A 12132-nucleotide genomic window follows, 5' to 3' on the forward strand; every position below is an offset into this window, starting at 1 on the left:
TCAAGTACCCATTTGGGTCTTATCCTCCATGGACTGGTGAATGTTTGCATGTAGAGGTCCAATCCACAAAGTTATGCCAGGAGGCAATCCTCCTGTGGAATATATGCTTCACAGGTTCCATCAACCTGAGAGCGGCTTACAATCCGGGAGTTCAGAACACTCTCTGCGAGCAGATCTTTCACAGGCCATTGTGAGTTGTCCCTTGGACCAGACTTTTCTAGCTCCATTTTCCAGCAGTGCGGAACTCCTCAAGTGGACCTGTTTCCAACAAGAGAAAGCAAAAAATATTTGTTGTTCCTGAGCAGGTCACAGCCCGGGTTCGCTGACAGATGCTTTCCTTCTGCCCTGGTTGAGAGGCCTACTGTATGCCTTCCCTCCAGTTCCGCTCCTGTCCAAAATCTTATCCAAAGTCAAGCAAGATTCCACGCACTTTATTCTAATAGCTCTAATATGGATATGTCAGCATTGGATTTTGACTTTACTAGCTCTATCAGTCAGACTTCTGCTCTTCCATGTGATAATATCGCAGGATCACGGTCACCTTCTTCATTCCAACCTTCAGGCAAAAAACAGTTACCTACCTTTCTGTAACTGTTGTTCTTTGAGATGTGTTGCACATGTCCATTCCACGACCCACCCTCCTTCCCCTCTCTATTGGAGTCTTGCTGGTAGGACAGAATGGAGAAGGGTCAGAGGGCAGCGTAGCCTTTTATAGCTGTGTGCAGTGGTGTGAGTCACCAGAGGGAGCTCACACTGCCCCAGCAGGCACCGCTAAGGGAAAAATCTCTGACGATTGTGTACAGGCTGCACATGCAACCATAGTAGAATGGACATGTGTAGCACATCTTAAAGAACAACTGTTATGGAAAGGTAGGCAACTGTTTTTTAGTTGTGGTGATATCTGCATGTCAAGAAATTGTGACGCCTTTTAGGGTTAATGTGTTTCTGGTCTTACTGTGACACTTCAAGTCTTGAGTACAAGACTTAAAACAAGTAATTAGGAATCAGCTGCCATCCAGGTAAACCCAATAGAATGATACTCAAGATAAGATATTTAAGACATTCAGAAAGCTGTGAATTGCTTATTTCAAACTCCCACACCCATCCGCCCAGGAGCTATACATTAAAAGCAGTTGAGCACTGTCAACTCTAAAAATAACCTGTCATATGTCTTTAAAAGAGCAAATATTCTTGGTTTAAGGGGAAATGGCATTTAAGGCCTCTATTTTATCGGTTGTTATGTAGTATATATCGTCATTCTGCTGCTAACTTTTGGACAAAGGAGATTCTCTTTTCCATTTTGGACACTTTGTTTGGAAACCTCCAAGGTATTTCTGTCAATAATGCTGTTAAAATCTGACTGCTGAGGCTGTTTGTGCTGTAGGCTGAAGTTCTTAGTGCTGTGTGTGTATAAATTCAGAAAGCCAAGTATTGATATAGCTTTTGAATTAAAACACTATTTTAAAGTGATACACAACTATTTTTAGTTAAAAAAATATCCTGAATACCAATAATACACATGAAGGTCCTGTTGTTCAAAAGATGCAGCTTACATAAGAAATAAGTCACCCTGACTACGCTCAGCAGAAAGCAACATGGTAGATACTGTGGGTTATTTTTCAGTATTTTGTTGTGTATGTTCCATTTGGATGTTTAATTTACAGACTCTGATACAAATGCAGGTGAACAAGATACAATGCTTCTATTAAGTTCTCAAGAGCACGAGTGTACAAAAAAGTTTCATTCCATCATCTCATATTGAATATACTCATAAACCACCCGTGTGACAGTTGAACAGCACTGAAGTCGGTTCAGGGTATTAATCTTATCCTCACTTGGCACATATATAACACTCAAATGTTCTCTCTCAGAAGTAAAATCTCTTCCTATCAGAGTTTTAATTTTTAAGCTATTGTGTCTAGAGGATCAGACTTGGGGCACATTTCCTTATATTCTGATTTGAAAACGAGCTTTGATGATGAGTTATACATTCAAAATATACTATACTGTAGAAAACAATTCTGCACTGGCAGAGGGATGGGTTACATATCTTTTTCCACCTTCAGGGTTTAGGATTCTGTTAACTTACTGTCTTTTCACAAGAATGGTGTAGATTACTTGCAGTTGTAGAGTACAATTGTGCTCAGCTTTGTTACTGAAACTTTTATTATAACAAATACATTTACTTTTCAGTCTTCACTTTTCTTTCCTCTTCCCACCCTGCCCACAGTAACACATCAGTAATTCAATCGATCATATTAAAGGAACTTTTAGGGCCAGATTTTCAAAGTGCTTTCAAAAATTACAGCTGCAAACATTTGTGTGCATAGAAACCACTTTCAGAGGCCAGCTACAAGAGTACAGTACAGTACTACAGCTTAAATTTTCAGACCAACAGCCTTGACAATTGTTTTAAGCTTTTGGTGTATAGACTCCAGCTGATGTTTCTAGTTGGCACCAGAGACAATGAAAACCGGTATAGGAATTACCACATCATTGGTGTTAACATCCTTTTTTGAATCTGCCCTTTGCCTCTTTTTCTTTAGCTGTGCCCCATTTTTCTATCTCTTTTTTCTCTCCTGTCTTCTTTCTCTTTGCCCTTTGTGTTTCCACTTTTCTTCCCCTTCCTTATCCTTTATTTGACTCACTCTTTCCCTCTCTCCGGCATCTCTGACCAGAAGGCAGGCAAGTGGCTTTCAGTACTTATTTCTGTGCTGCAAAGCCAGGCTGATCCTAACCTACTTGTGTTATGGGCAGACTTTTCATAAACTGTTCAGCCTCTGCTGGCCTGGAGCCAACGATTCTGGTACATCTGTGCACACTTCACAGTGCGGTGTCCAGGATTAAAGAGACCATGTGCAAAATATTTTGGAGAGAGTACTTATAAGAATAATTCTTCTCTGGGGTATCTTTGAAAAATACTGTTGCATTATTCAGCTCCCACCACAGTGTGAACCTTTTTGTAATGCACCCCATGCGGAAAAGAGGCATCTCTGTCTCTGCATATGGGCCAGATTGATTACATACTGGTAACTCAGCATATCAACTAGTAAAATAAACCTTTGCTGTAAAACAAAATTACAAAATGCTGCAATGGTCTGGCACTTGGGTCCTCTGCTCCAGTTCTCTGTAGGTTCATAGATCATCTAAGTGGTAGGCAAATACTGTCAGTCATGGAGGAAGAAATACAGGCCTTGCCTATACTTGGAATTTGCTCTCATTTCAGACACCAGTGGCCAGCTACAGGAGTAGCTGCACTGGTGCAAACCCCAAGCATAGACAAGAAGAACTGAAATGCTGCATTTTGCATTGGATGATCATACCCTAGTTTCAAGTAGCTATTGTAGTTGCTGGACACTGATTGCTGATTTCCAAGAACAGGCAAGTTGTACCCATGCTTTCCTCCCTTTGGCCATCCATGTTTTAGAGGAGATTTACTAGATTATTGTGAAAAAATAATATGTTCATGGAAAAGATATAAAGTTAAATGGCCAAATTCTACCTTCAGTTACACCCATTCAATCCCTTTAACTTCAGTGGGGTTGCACTGGCTTAATTGTTTGGAGATTTTGGCTCTTATATAGAAAAATTAGGGGTAGTTTCCCATAAATGTCTTCCTTTTGCATTGTTGTATCAAACCAAAAGCAAGCAAAAAGCCTCTAATTTTAATATGTGATAGATGAAGTAATATTCTAATGTGTATTTCCAGGAAAATGTTGAAGGAGAAAACTGTGATCATTGCAAACCAAGTTTCTTCAACCTGCAGCAAAATAATCCAAGAGGCTGTGAGGAGTGTTTTTGTTCAGGGAAAACAGACGTCTGTATAGACTCTCACTGGACCTACAGCAGTGTAAGAAAAATAATAGTAAACATCATTGCAAAAATATGTCATTGGGTATGCTGTCATTTAAAACATATCTTGTACAACAGATGTTATCCTGAGATCTGCAGGCACATTATATACCATGTAAGTCTTTTCAGATATCCAAAAGGAAAGGATTTTTCACACACAAGAACTGATCTTTCTTTGTTTTCATTGTGAAAATTTCTGAAATCAACATTGTGACTGATATAGAAAGTAACTCTGAAATGTCTGTCAGAGGTGAAGCTGTGTGTGTGAAACAGTCATGGAATATGCAGATGATAAAGTATGAACATGAGGGTAATTCTGAGGTGTCCATAGGGGTGCCTCTTCTCTGGGTGTGTAATAAATATCCATATAGACACATATGGGTTAATTAAGAATTTACACTTACAAATACAAAATTTATGTAAGAAATAATATCCTTCATAGCAGCTTGTAAACAGTGAGGGTCTTACACCTATGGTGAATTTCTTCTGTCCAATATGTATATAGCATTGAAGCTAAAGGTGGGATGACCCTTCCAATGGTCTTACCTGCAAAAGCACATTGTAGAAAATATTAATTTTTTTGTACAAGCATGCCCTATACTTTCAATAAGGTCTCAAAACCTGGACACCAGTTTCTCTATAAAGGGGCTATAATATAAGTCCATAAATCTAGCTTAGGAAAATCTGTTTAGGTTAAATAGCTACTGTTTTGGCTGTTAGGTATATGGGAACTCTGGGAGTAAAGTGTGCCTGGTGTACTCATTTATATACCAGTATCCAGAAAGCTTTTCCAGCTCACAGCTGAGCCATTTCATAGTTCTGCTGCTATCTAGGCATCTGGAAAACAACCAAAAGCCTTCAGCGTGCTTGTATGTATATTAAGCTCTTCTGTACTGGTTAGTTTCCTGATAGAGGATTTCAGAGATTCAGGGTCTGAGATTTTTGATCTTTGCTAGCTGGTGCAGTAGAAGCGACCTTTGAACTTCTAAGATATAGGTCTTTAGAACAATAAACTACATTGTCTATGTCTGAATAATATCTGTTCAGATTTGTTGAACTCTCAATTCAGGCTTCTGTACCATCTGGGACTTATATCACTTACAGAGTATTTGTGTTGTGTGACCTACGGTGTGAGCATGAATGGCTTTTATCCAAATATTATTGGGATTGAGCCGGAATTCCCTCCCCATTCTCTGTTAAGCCACTGGGAACAAATATTTACCTATCCCCTAACTTTTTGGCAGCCTAAGTGGCTGTTCAGGACACAAAAATCCAAGAGCTGGTATGCATACAGTAGATTAATTTTCCTATGAATATTCTCATGTCACTGAATATGATTCTTCACTGAGATTAATCAAGATCTTAAGCCAAATGAAGCTGCAGAAAAGACAAAAAAACAAAACAGAGAGGCTGGTGGGTGCTGGGACTTTGATATCTTGACTCTCCCTCCAACAGGTATTTTATTCTGTCATTATAGGTAGGAGACATGAGTGGCTGGTATCTGACTGATGTACCTGGTCTCCTTCAAGTTACACCTCAGCAGGACAGTTTTGGTGGACCTCAGCGGCTTAGCATCAGTAATGTGGCTGCCAGAAGAGCGCTGCCGCTGATTTATTACTGGAGTGCACCCAGTCCTTATTTGGGCAACAAAGTAAGTGCAAATGGTCCTTGCCTGTATGCTAATTTAATTTATTGCTAGGGAAAGATATAAGCAATTTTTTTTTAGTTCCTGTTGGAGAGAAGATTAAGTTGGAAAGATGTTTGACCAGCAAAATTGCTTGCTGAAAAGAACTGAATTAGGCATGCGGAGAATCCTTACGGGGCACAAAGCATCAGGGGAAAGCAGAATAAACTAAGTACTTCAATTCTGAGACCTCTTGAGGCCTCTGCTGTCAGGTCTTAGAGAAGCTCAGATAATTTGCAGTGTTATTTCTTGAACGAATTGGCTGGCATATGAATATGTGTTTCAGGTTGTCCTCTTCTCTTTCCATCTTGTCCTTGGATATGAAAGGCTGTTCCCTATCCTGCTTTTCACAGATGAAAAGTGTATATCAGCTGATGTGAGTTAGGTTACAAAGCTTTAATGCTTGGCATAAACTTGTGTTGGGAACTCTCCCCTGGAACTCAGAAGGTGCTGTACTAAACTTTGTGCCAGTTTCACTGCTCATCTTTATTCAGATCCACTCACCTGCTCCCCACCCCTCACACACAAACACAAAGATCTATAAACATATTAGTATCTGCCCTCTGAAGGTTACTGCATTACATTACTTTTAAAATCTTTGAAGATCTCCCTGGCTGCCTTAGTGGTCGGAGTATCAGGCTTACTATCCACAGACTCTGTTATCACAGGTGGTGTGCTCTTAAAATGAATTTTCTGTCAGGCTTTGGAATTGGGGACTATGTTCAGAACTTAAGCTTTTTTCTGATTATGGTGAAGTATATGAAACTATGGTGTGCTTTAGCACATTTTCCATTCTAGTCTCTTCAGGCTTATCCGCCTAGTTTTTTCCTGTTGGCTGGAAATCAACATGACAGAAGGTAAGTGAGCATGTGAAGATTAAACAGCATCATTTCCAAAGAATGTGGGCATCCTGTTCATGGCTATAAGATGCTTAAAGATAGATAGCCAAGCCCATTCAGCTGGGGTAAGGGAAGTTTTTTATAGCTTCCATACAGTGAACTTTTCCTGTGCTCCAGTAGAAACTTTGCACAGACAAACTTCTTTCTTTTCCATTTGGTGAACAAAATAATGGGAAGAGTGTGTGCAAATTGTCTGAACCTGGAAGACATTTTTTCAGTGTAATTTGAAGGTCCTTTGTGGTTTACTGTCAGACATTTCTGTATGAATGAAACAATTTGCCTTAATAACTGAACCATATAAATTTTTGATACTACAATAATACTGAAAGCACTCACAAATTACCACAGTACATCTTAACTGTCATGTTACATCATGTAAATTATAGTCATGATGACATGCTTAGCTTGGATGATTTAGTGTATTGCTATGGAAATGGAGTATTGCAGGTTCTTATTTGTAAACTCAATAAAACATCTCTCTAAATAGCTGAAACTGGATTAAACCAGCCCTTCTCGACTATGACTGCTAGCTGTGTTACAAGTATAATAATTGCTGTTTTATGGTAGGTGTGCTTACCTAAGAATGTCTGCCTTAAAAGTACGCAGAGAAAGCTTTTAAGAAGTTTTATATCGAGACATTTTTTAGTGTAATCCATAACTCTGGAGTCCAATGCCCTTTCTTTCTATCTCTACCCATTTCACTAGAATGTTGTCTCTAAAAATAAATTTGAGTAAAACATGGGGACAACTGTCCCTCTATATTGAGAGACCCCAGTTTTCAAACATAGCCCAAAACCTTTGTTTGAAAGGCTTCTTTTAACATAAGGCTGGCATGTGATGCATATGTCTCCACAATGTTGATTGCCATATATATTCTATCTGCATGTTTTCGATCCACCTACAAGTGCTGCTTTCACATGACACAAGTGTTGTAAAATGGGATGATACTGAGTTTGTAACCCTGAGCTTTGCTTAAGAATGAATGACACTGGAGTTAAATGAGGTTGTTCTGTGGCAAATTCTGGTTTCTCTAAAAAGGTTGCGCTACAAAGTGAGTAACGGGAGGCTGTAGGTAATGCTTTTAGGACTGGTTTCAGAGCAGCAGCTGTGTTAGCCTGTATTCGCAAAAAGAAGAGGAGTACTTGTGGCACCTTAGAGACTAACCAATTTATTTGAGCATAAGCTTTCGTGAACTACAGCTCACTTCATCGGATGCATTCAGTGGAAAATACAGTGGGGAGATTTATATACACAGAGAACATGAAACAATGGGTGTTACCATACACACTGTAACAAGAGTGATCAGGTAAGGTGAGCTATTACCAGCAGGAGAGATAGTAATAGCTCACCTTACATGATCACTCTCGTTACAGTGTGTATGGTAACACGCATTGTTTCATGTTCTATATGTATATAAATCTCCGCACTGTATTTTCCACGGCATGCATCCGATGAAGTGAGCTGTAGCTCACGAAAGCTTATGCTCAAAATAAATTTGTTAATCTCTAAGGTGCCACAAGTACTCCTGCTCTTAGGACTCTTGTTTATGTGAAAGCGACTGTATGACCATGGGACAAGAAAGCAAGAAAATGAATGTAACATCTCAATTGTTGTTGTTGTTTTTTAGAAAAACAAGAACAACAAAGTACTACTGTACTACTAGCAACATGTCAGAAGTTAGGTGAAATTTTACGAAATTAAAAATATAAAATACATGCAGCTCTTGTGTTATCTCAAATGCAGATTTTAATTTTTTTTTAAACAAAGGTTAGTTTTCAGATGCTTGTTTTAGCCTATATTGGTTTAAAATGAAAATTTGAAGGCGTGGTGTGTTCATCAGATGGAGGGCTGTTATTTGGATAATTCTGGAGCAATATAATTTTGTAAACTTCTGAATTATTTTATTAGGAAGAAATTTTTTGCTGGGCTACTATTAAGATTTAACAGGGATCATGTAATAGCTTTTCCATCTATTTTATGGCTGCCAATTTAATTCTGGCCTGAGGCAGTCATAAGTACTTGGTAACACAATACTCTGTAAGGGTATGTCTACACTGCAGTTAAAAACCTGGGGCTGGCCTGTGCCCGCGGACTCTCACTTGTGGGGCTTGGGCTAAGGGGCTGTTTAACTGTGGAATGTAGACATTCCAGCTGGGGCTTCAGTCTGAGCTTTAGGACTCTCCCACCACACAGGGTCCTAGAGTCTTGGCTCCAGCCCAAGCCCCAACATCTATACTGCAATTAAACAGCCCCTTGTCCCAAGCCCCATGAGCCTGAGTCAGCTGGCATGGGCCAGCCCCAGGTTTTTAACTGCAGTGTAGCCATACCCTTAGAGATTCTGCAGAGTAAAGAAGAAGCTTTTGTTCTATTAAACAGAACATTTGAAAGCCCCTGTTTGGTAAAACGGCCTTTTTAACAATCGCTTCCACTAGGAATTTATTTTTGATGATCTTTAAAAGAAAAGGGAATATGTTAATATAATGTCAGCATTCTGTCTTAAAGCTCCAAGAGCCAAACATTTGAATTAAGGCTAAAATTTCATCCATAACTCTTTCCACTGTGCATAGGTATTATTCTTCTGTGTAGGCCCCAAAAGAAGGGCTGCTTTAATGTCCCATACGATCTGTATCAGCAGGGCAGCACAAGGTGAGTGAAGGGCATATTTTTAGCCTTAATTAGTTTTATTCCTTCAGTAGTTTTAATCTTTAGGGCGAATCTTTAGAATGTTTGCACCTAAAGGTGTTCCTGAAAAAATAATGTGCAGCTTACGCCAAGGAACTTGCCCACACAAACGGACAATTGCACATGGACAAATACCCATTTACATGGGCAACGATCTGATTGTTTGCACGTGTGTTGCCATGTATAAAATAACATCACCATAAAAATGCTATAACTTTAAGACCCTGTGCTGCTTGGTATTATTATGCAGCAATGGGAGTTTAGGCTTTGAAAAGAACTGCAGGTACAGCTTCGTGAGTGCTGTAAATTAGTACATCACCATGATTTCAGGAAAAACAAAAATAGCATAAGTGACTTACTGCTCTGTGTATAACAGGACTTTGTGCTCTCTTTATTTCCTTCCATTTGTGTTCATTTTTGGTGCAGTTCTGGTCCAAGAGACAGAATCATGCAAAAAAAATTACAGAATACAGATCGCACAGAAAAAAAACCATAAAGTAGCGTAAATAATACAATGATGGCCTGAAACAGAAATGCCAAGATCAATTGTCCTAAATTATTAATGCATCCAGACCGTCAAAACTCCATCTAGTATTCACATGGTTTAGCTTTAGATAGCAAAAATTGGAGACTGTTTCTAGATCATCAGACACGATAGCTGCAATTTGATACCAAAATATGAAAACATTTTGGCTTGTTTTCACTGCAAGCCTGGGAAAGGAAAGCATTCTCTGCTTAATACTTCCTGATGGTTGAGATGACAGACAAAGTGCTATTGTAAAAAGAACAGGAGTACTTGTGGCACCTTAGAGACTAACAAATTTATTAGAGCATAAGCTTTTGTGAGCTACAGCTCACTTCATCGGATGCATACATGAACTCAGCTGTAGCTCACGAAAGCTTATGCTCTAATAAATTTGTTAGTCTATAAGGTGCCACAAGTGCTCCTTTTCTTTTTACGGATACAGACTAACACAGCTGCTACTCTGAAAAGTGCTATTGGAAGCTAATTTTTGGATAACCTTTTCTTTCGAGAGCTGCTGGTACTTCTTGGAAAACCTTAAATGTTAACAAATAACATTGATAGCACTACTGTATGTCATAACTGACCTAGTGAATTTTGCTCAATTATTTATAACTCTAGCTGCACTGAGATATAGATAGATAGATACACACACATATAACACCCTTTTAAGTTTGTTTGTTTGTTTATTTATTTATTTATTTTGAGCTAATCAATTCTGATGGATAAAATGTCATATATTTAATTAAATGGAAGTAAAATCAAATGGGTGTCCAGTAAGGTGGATAAAATTGAATTGTTATGTTTCAAATCACATATTTTACTTTTTTTTTAATTTAGATTTGTTTAAAATTAAAATTTGAATTTACAACTGTGCCCCAAGAACCTCTTAACGCCAGCTGGCGCAAAGGGGTGCAGAGGGGTTACAGGGAATTCCCGAGTCTGGTATATACATAGAATCATAGAAATGTAACACTGGAAGAGACCTCGATAGGTCATCTAGTCCAGTCCCCTCCACTGAGGCCAGATGAAGTGTTATCTAGACCATCCCTGCCAGATGTTTGTCTAACCTATTCTTAAAAATCTCCAATAATGGAGATTCCACAATCTCCATAGGTAATTTGTTGCAACTTTTTACTATGCTTATACTTAGGAAGTTTTTCCTAATGTCTAGCCTAAATCTCCCTTGCTGCAATTTAAGTCTATTACTTCTTGCCCTGTCCTCAGTGGTTAGGGAAAAAACAATCACCCTTGTCTTTGTAAAACCCTTTTACATCCTTGAAGACTGTTATCATGTCCCCCCCTCAGTCTTCTCTTGTCTAGACTAAACAAACACAGTATTTTCAGTCTTTCTTCATAGGTCATGTTTTCTAGACTTAATTTTTGTTATTCTGCTCTGAACTTTCTCCAATTTGTCCACAACTTTCCCCAGGTGTAGTGCCCAGAGCTGGACACAGTACTCCAGTACATTCTAGTTCCCCAAAGAATGTCATATGAAGTCTCAAAAGCTGGTGTCAAATTGGTCATCAGCATCACTGTGTAAGGAAATACATATAGATGCTGAAAATTATATTCTTAAGATCTCGGTCTAGGGACTGGTTGCCAGCAAAGGTGAAAAACAAATTTCTGTCAGACAAGAAATATTTATCTATTTGGTTGTTTACATGTCAATGAAATATTGTATGGTTCACCCAAAAATCAAGGAACCCAACCTCACATAGGACTAACAGTAAATAATAATGGTGTGATTCTTCCAGAAGTTATCCAAGCATTCACCTAGCATTTAGCATCTTCAATATTCCTGGAAGAAAATATGATAGGCTTTTGAGATCTCAGCACTGAAAACTGGAGTTTTCTGATTGACTGAAAAATGGCAATTCTTTTCCTGGACTAATAAACAACTTTCTGTGTGAAATGTTAAGAAACAAATGCCAGTCAGAGCTGATAGAAAAGCAACAGACCAACAGGGAACTTGAAAAAACAATGAGGAGTCCTTGTGGCACCTTAGAGATTAACACATTTATTTGGGCATAAGCTTTTCTGGGCTAAAACCCACTTCATCAGATGCATGGAGTGAAAAATACAGTAAGCAGTATATATACTACAGCGCATGAAAAGATGGGAGTTGCCTTACTAAGTGGGGGGTCAGTGCTAACGAGGCCAATTCAATTAAGGTGGAAGTGGCCTATTCTCAACAGTTGACAAGAAATCGTGAATATCAGGGGGAAAATTACTTTTGTAGTGCTAACGAGGCCAGTGCAATCAAGGTGGACGTTGCCTATTCCCAACAGTTGACAAGAAGGTGTGAATATCAGCAGAGGGAAAATTATTTTTTGTAGTGATCTATCTACTCCCAGTCTTTATTCAGGCCTAATTTGGTCGTGTCCAGTTTTCAAATTAATTCCAGTTCTGCAGTTTCTCGTTGAAGTCTGTTTTTGAAGCTTCTTGTTGAAGAATTGCCACTTTTAAGTCTGTTATTGAGTGTCCAGGGA

General features: G+C 38.8%; 1 protein-coding gene across 3 annotated transcripts in view; it reads left to right on the forward strand.

Annotated features, from left to right (window-relative positions):
- Positions 1 to 12132, forward strand: part of LAMA2 (laminin subunit alpha 2) — a 476685-nt gene that overhangs the window by 213280 nt on the left and 251273 nt on the right. For all 3 annotated transcript variants that reach the window (XM_075126729.1, XM_075126730.1, XM_048844580.2), the window contains exons 11-12: positions 3710 to 3850; positions 5330 to 5503. In XM_075126729.1, coding sequence (XP_074982830.1) covers positions 3710 to 3850; positions 5330 to 5503 — 315 coding nt within the window. The remainder of the gene's footprint in view (positions 1 to 3709; positions 3851 to 5329; positions 5504 to 12132) is intronic.

The sequence above is a fragment of the Caretta caretta genome, chromosome 3 (assembly GCF_965140235.1).
Source record: "Caretta caretta isolate rCarCar2 chromosome 3, rCarCar1.hap1, whole genome shotgun sequence".
NCBI classification, from domain to species: Eukaryota; Metazoa; Chordata; order Testudines; family Cheloniidae; genus Caretta; species Caretta caretta.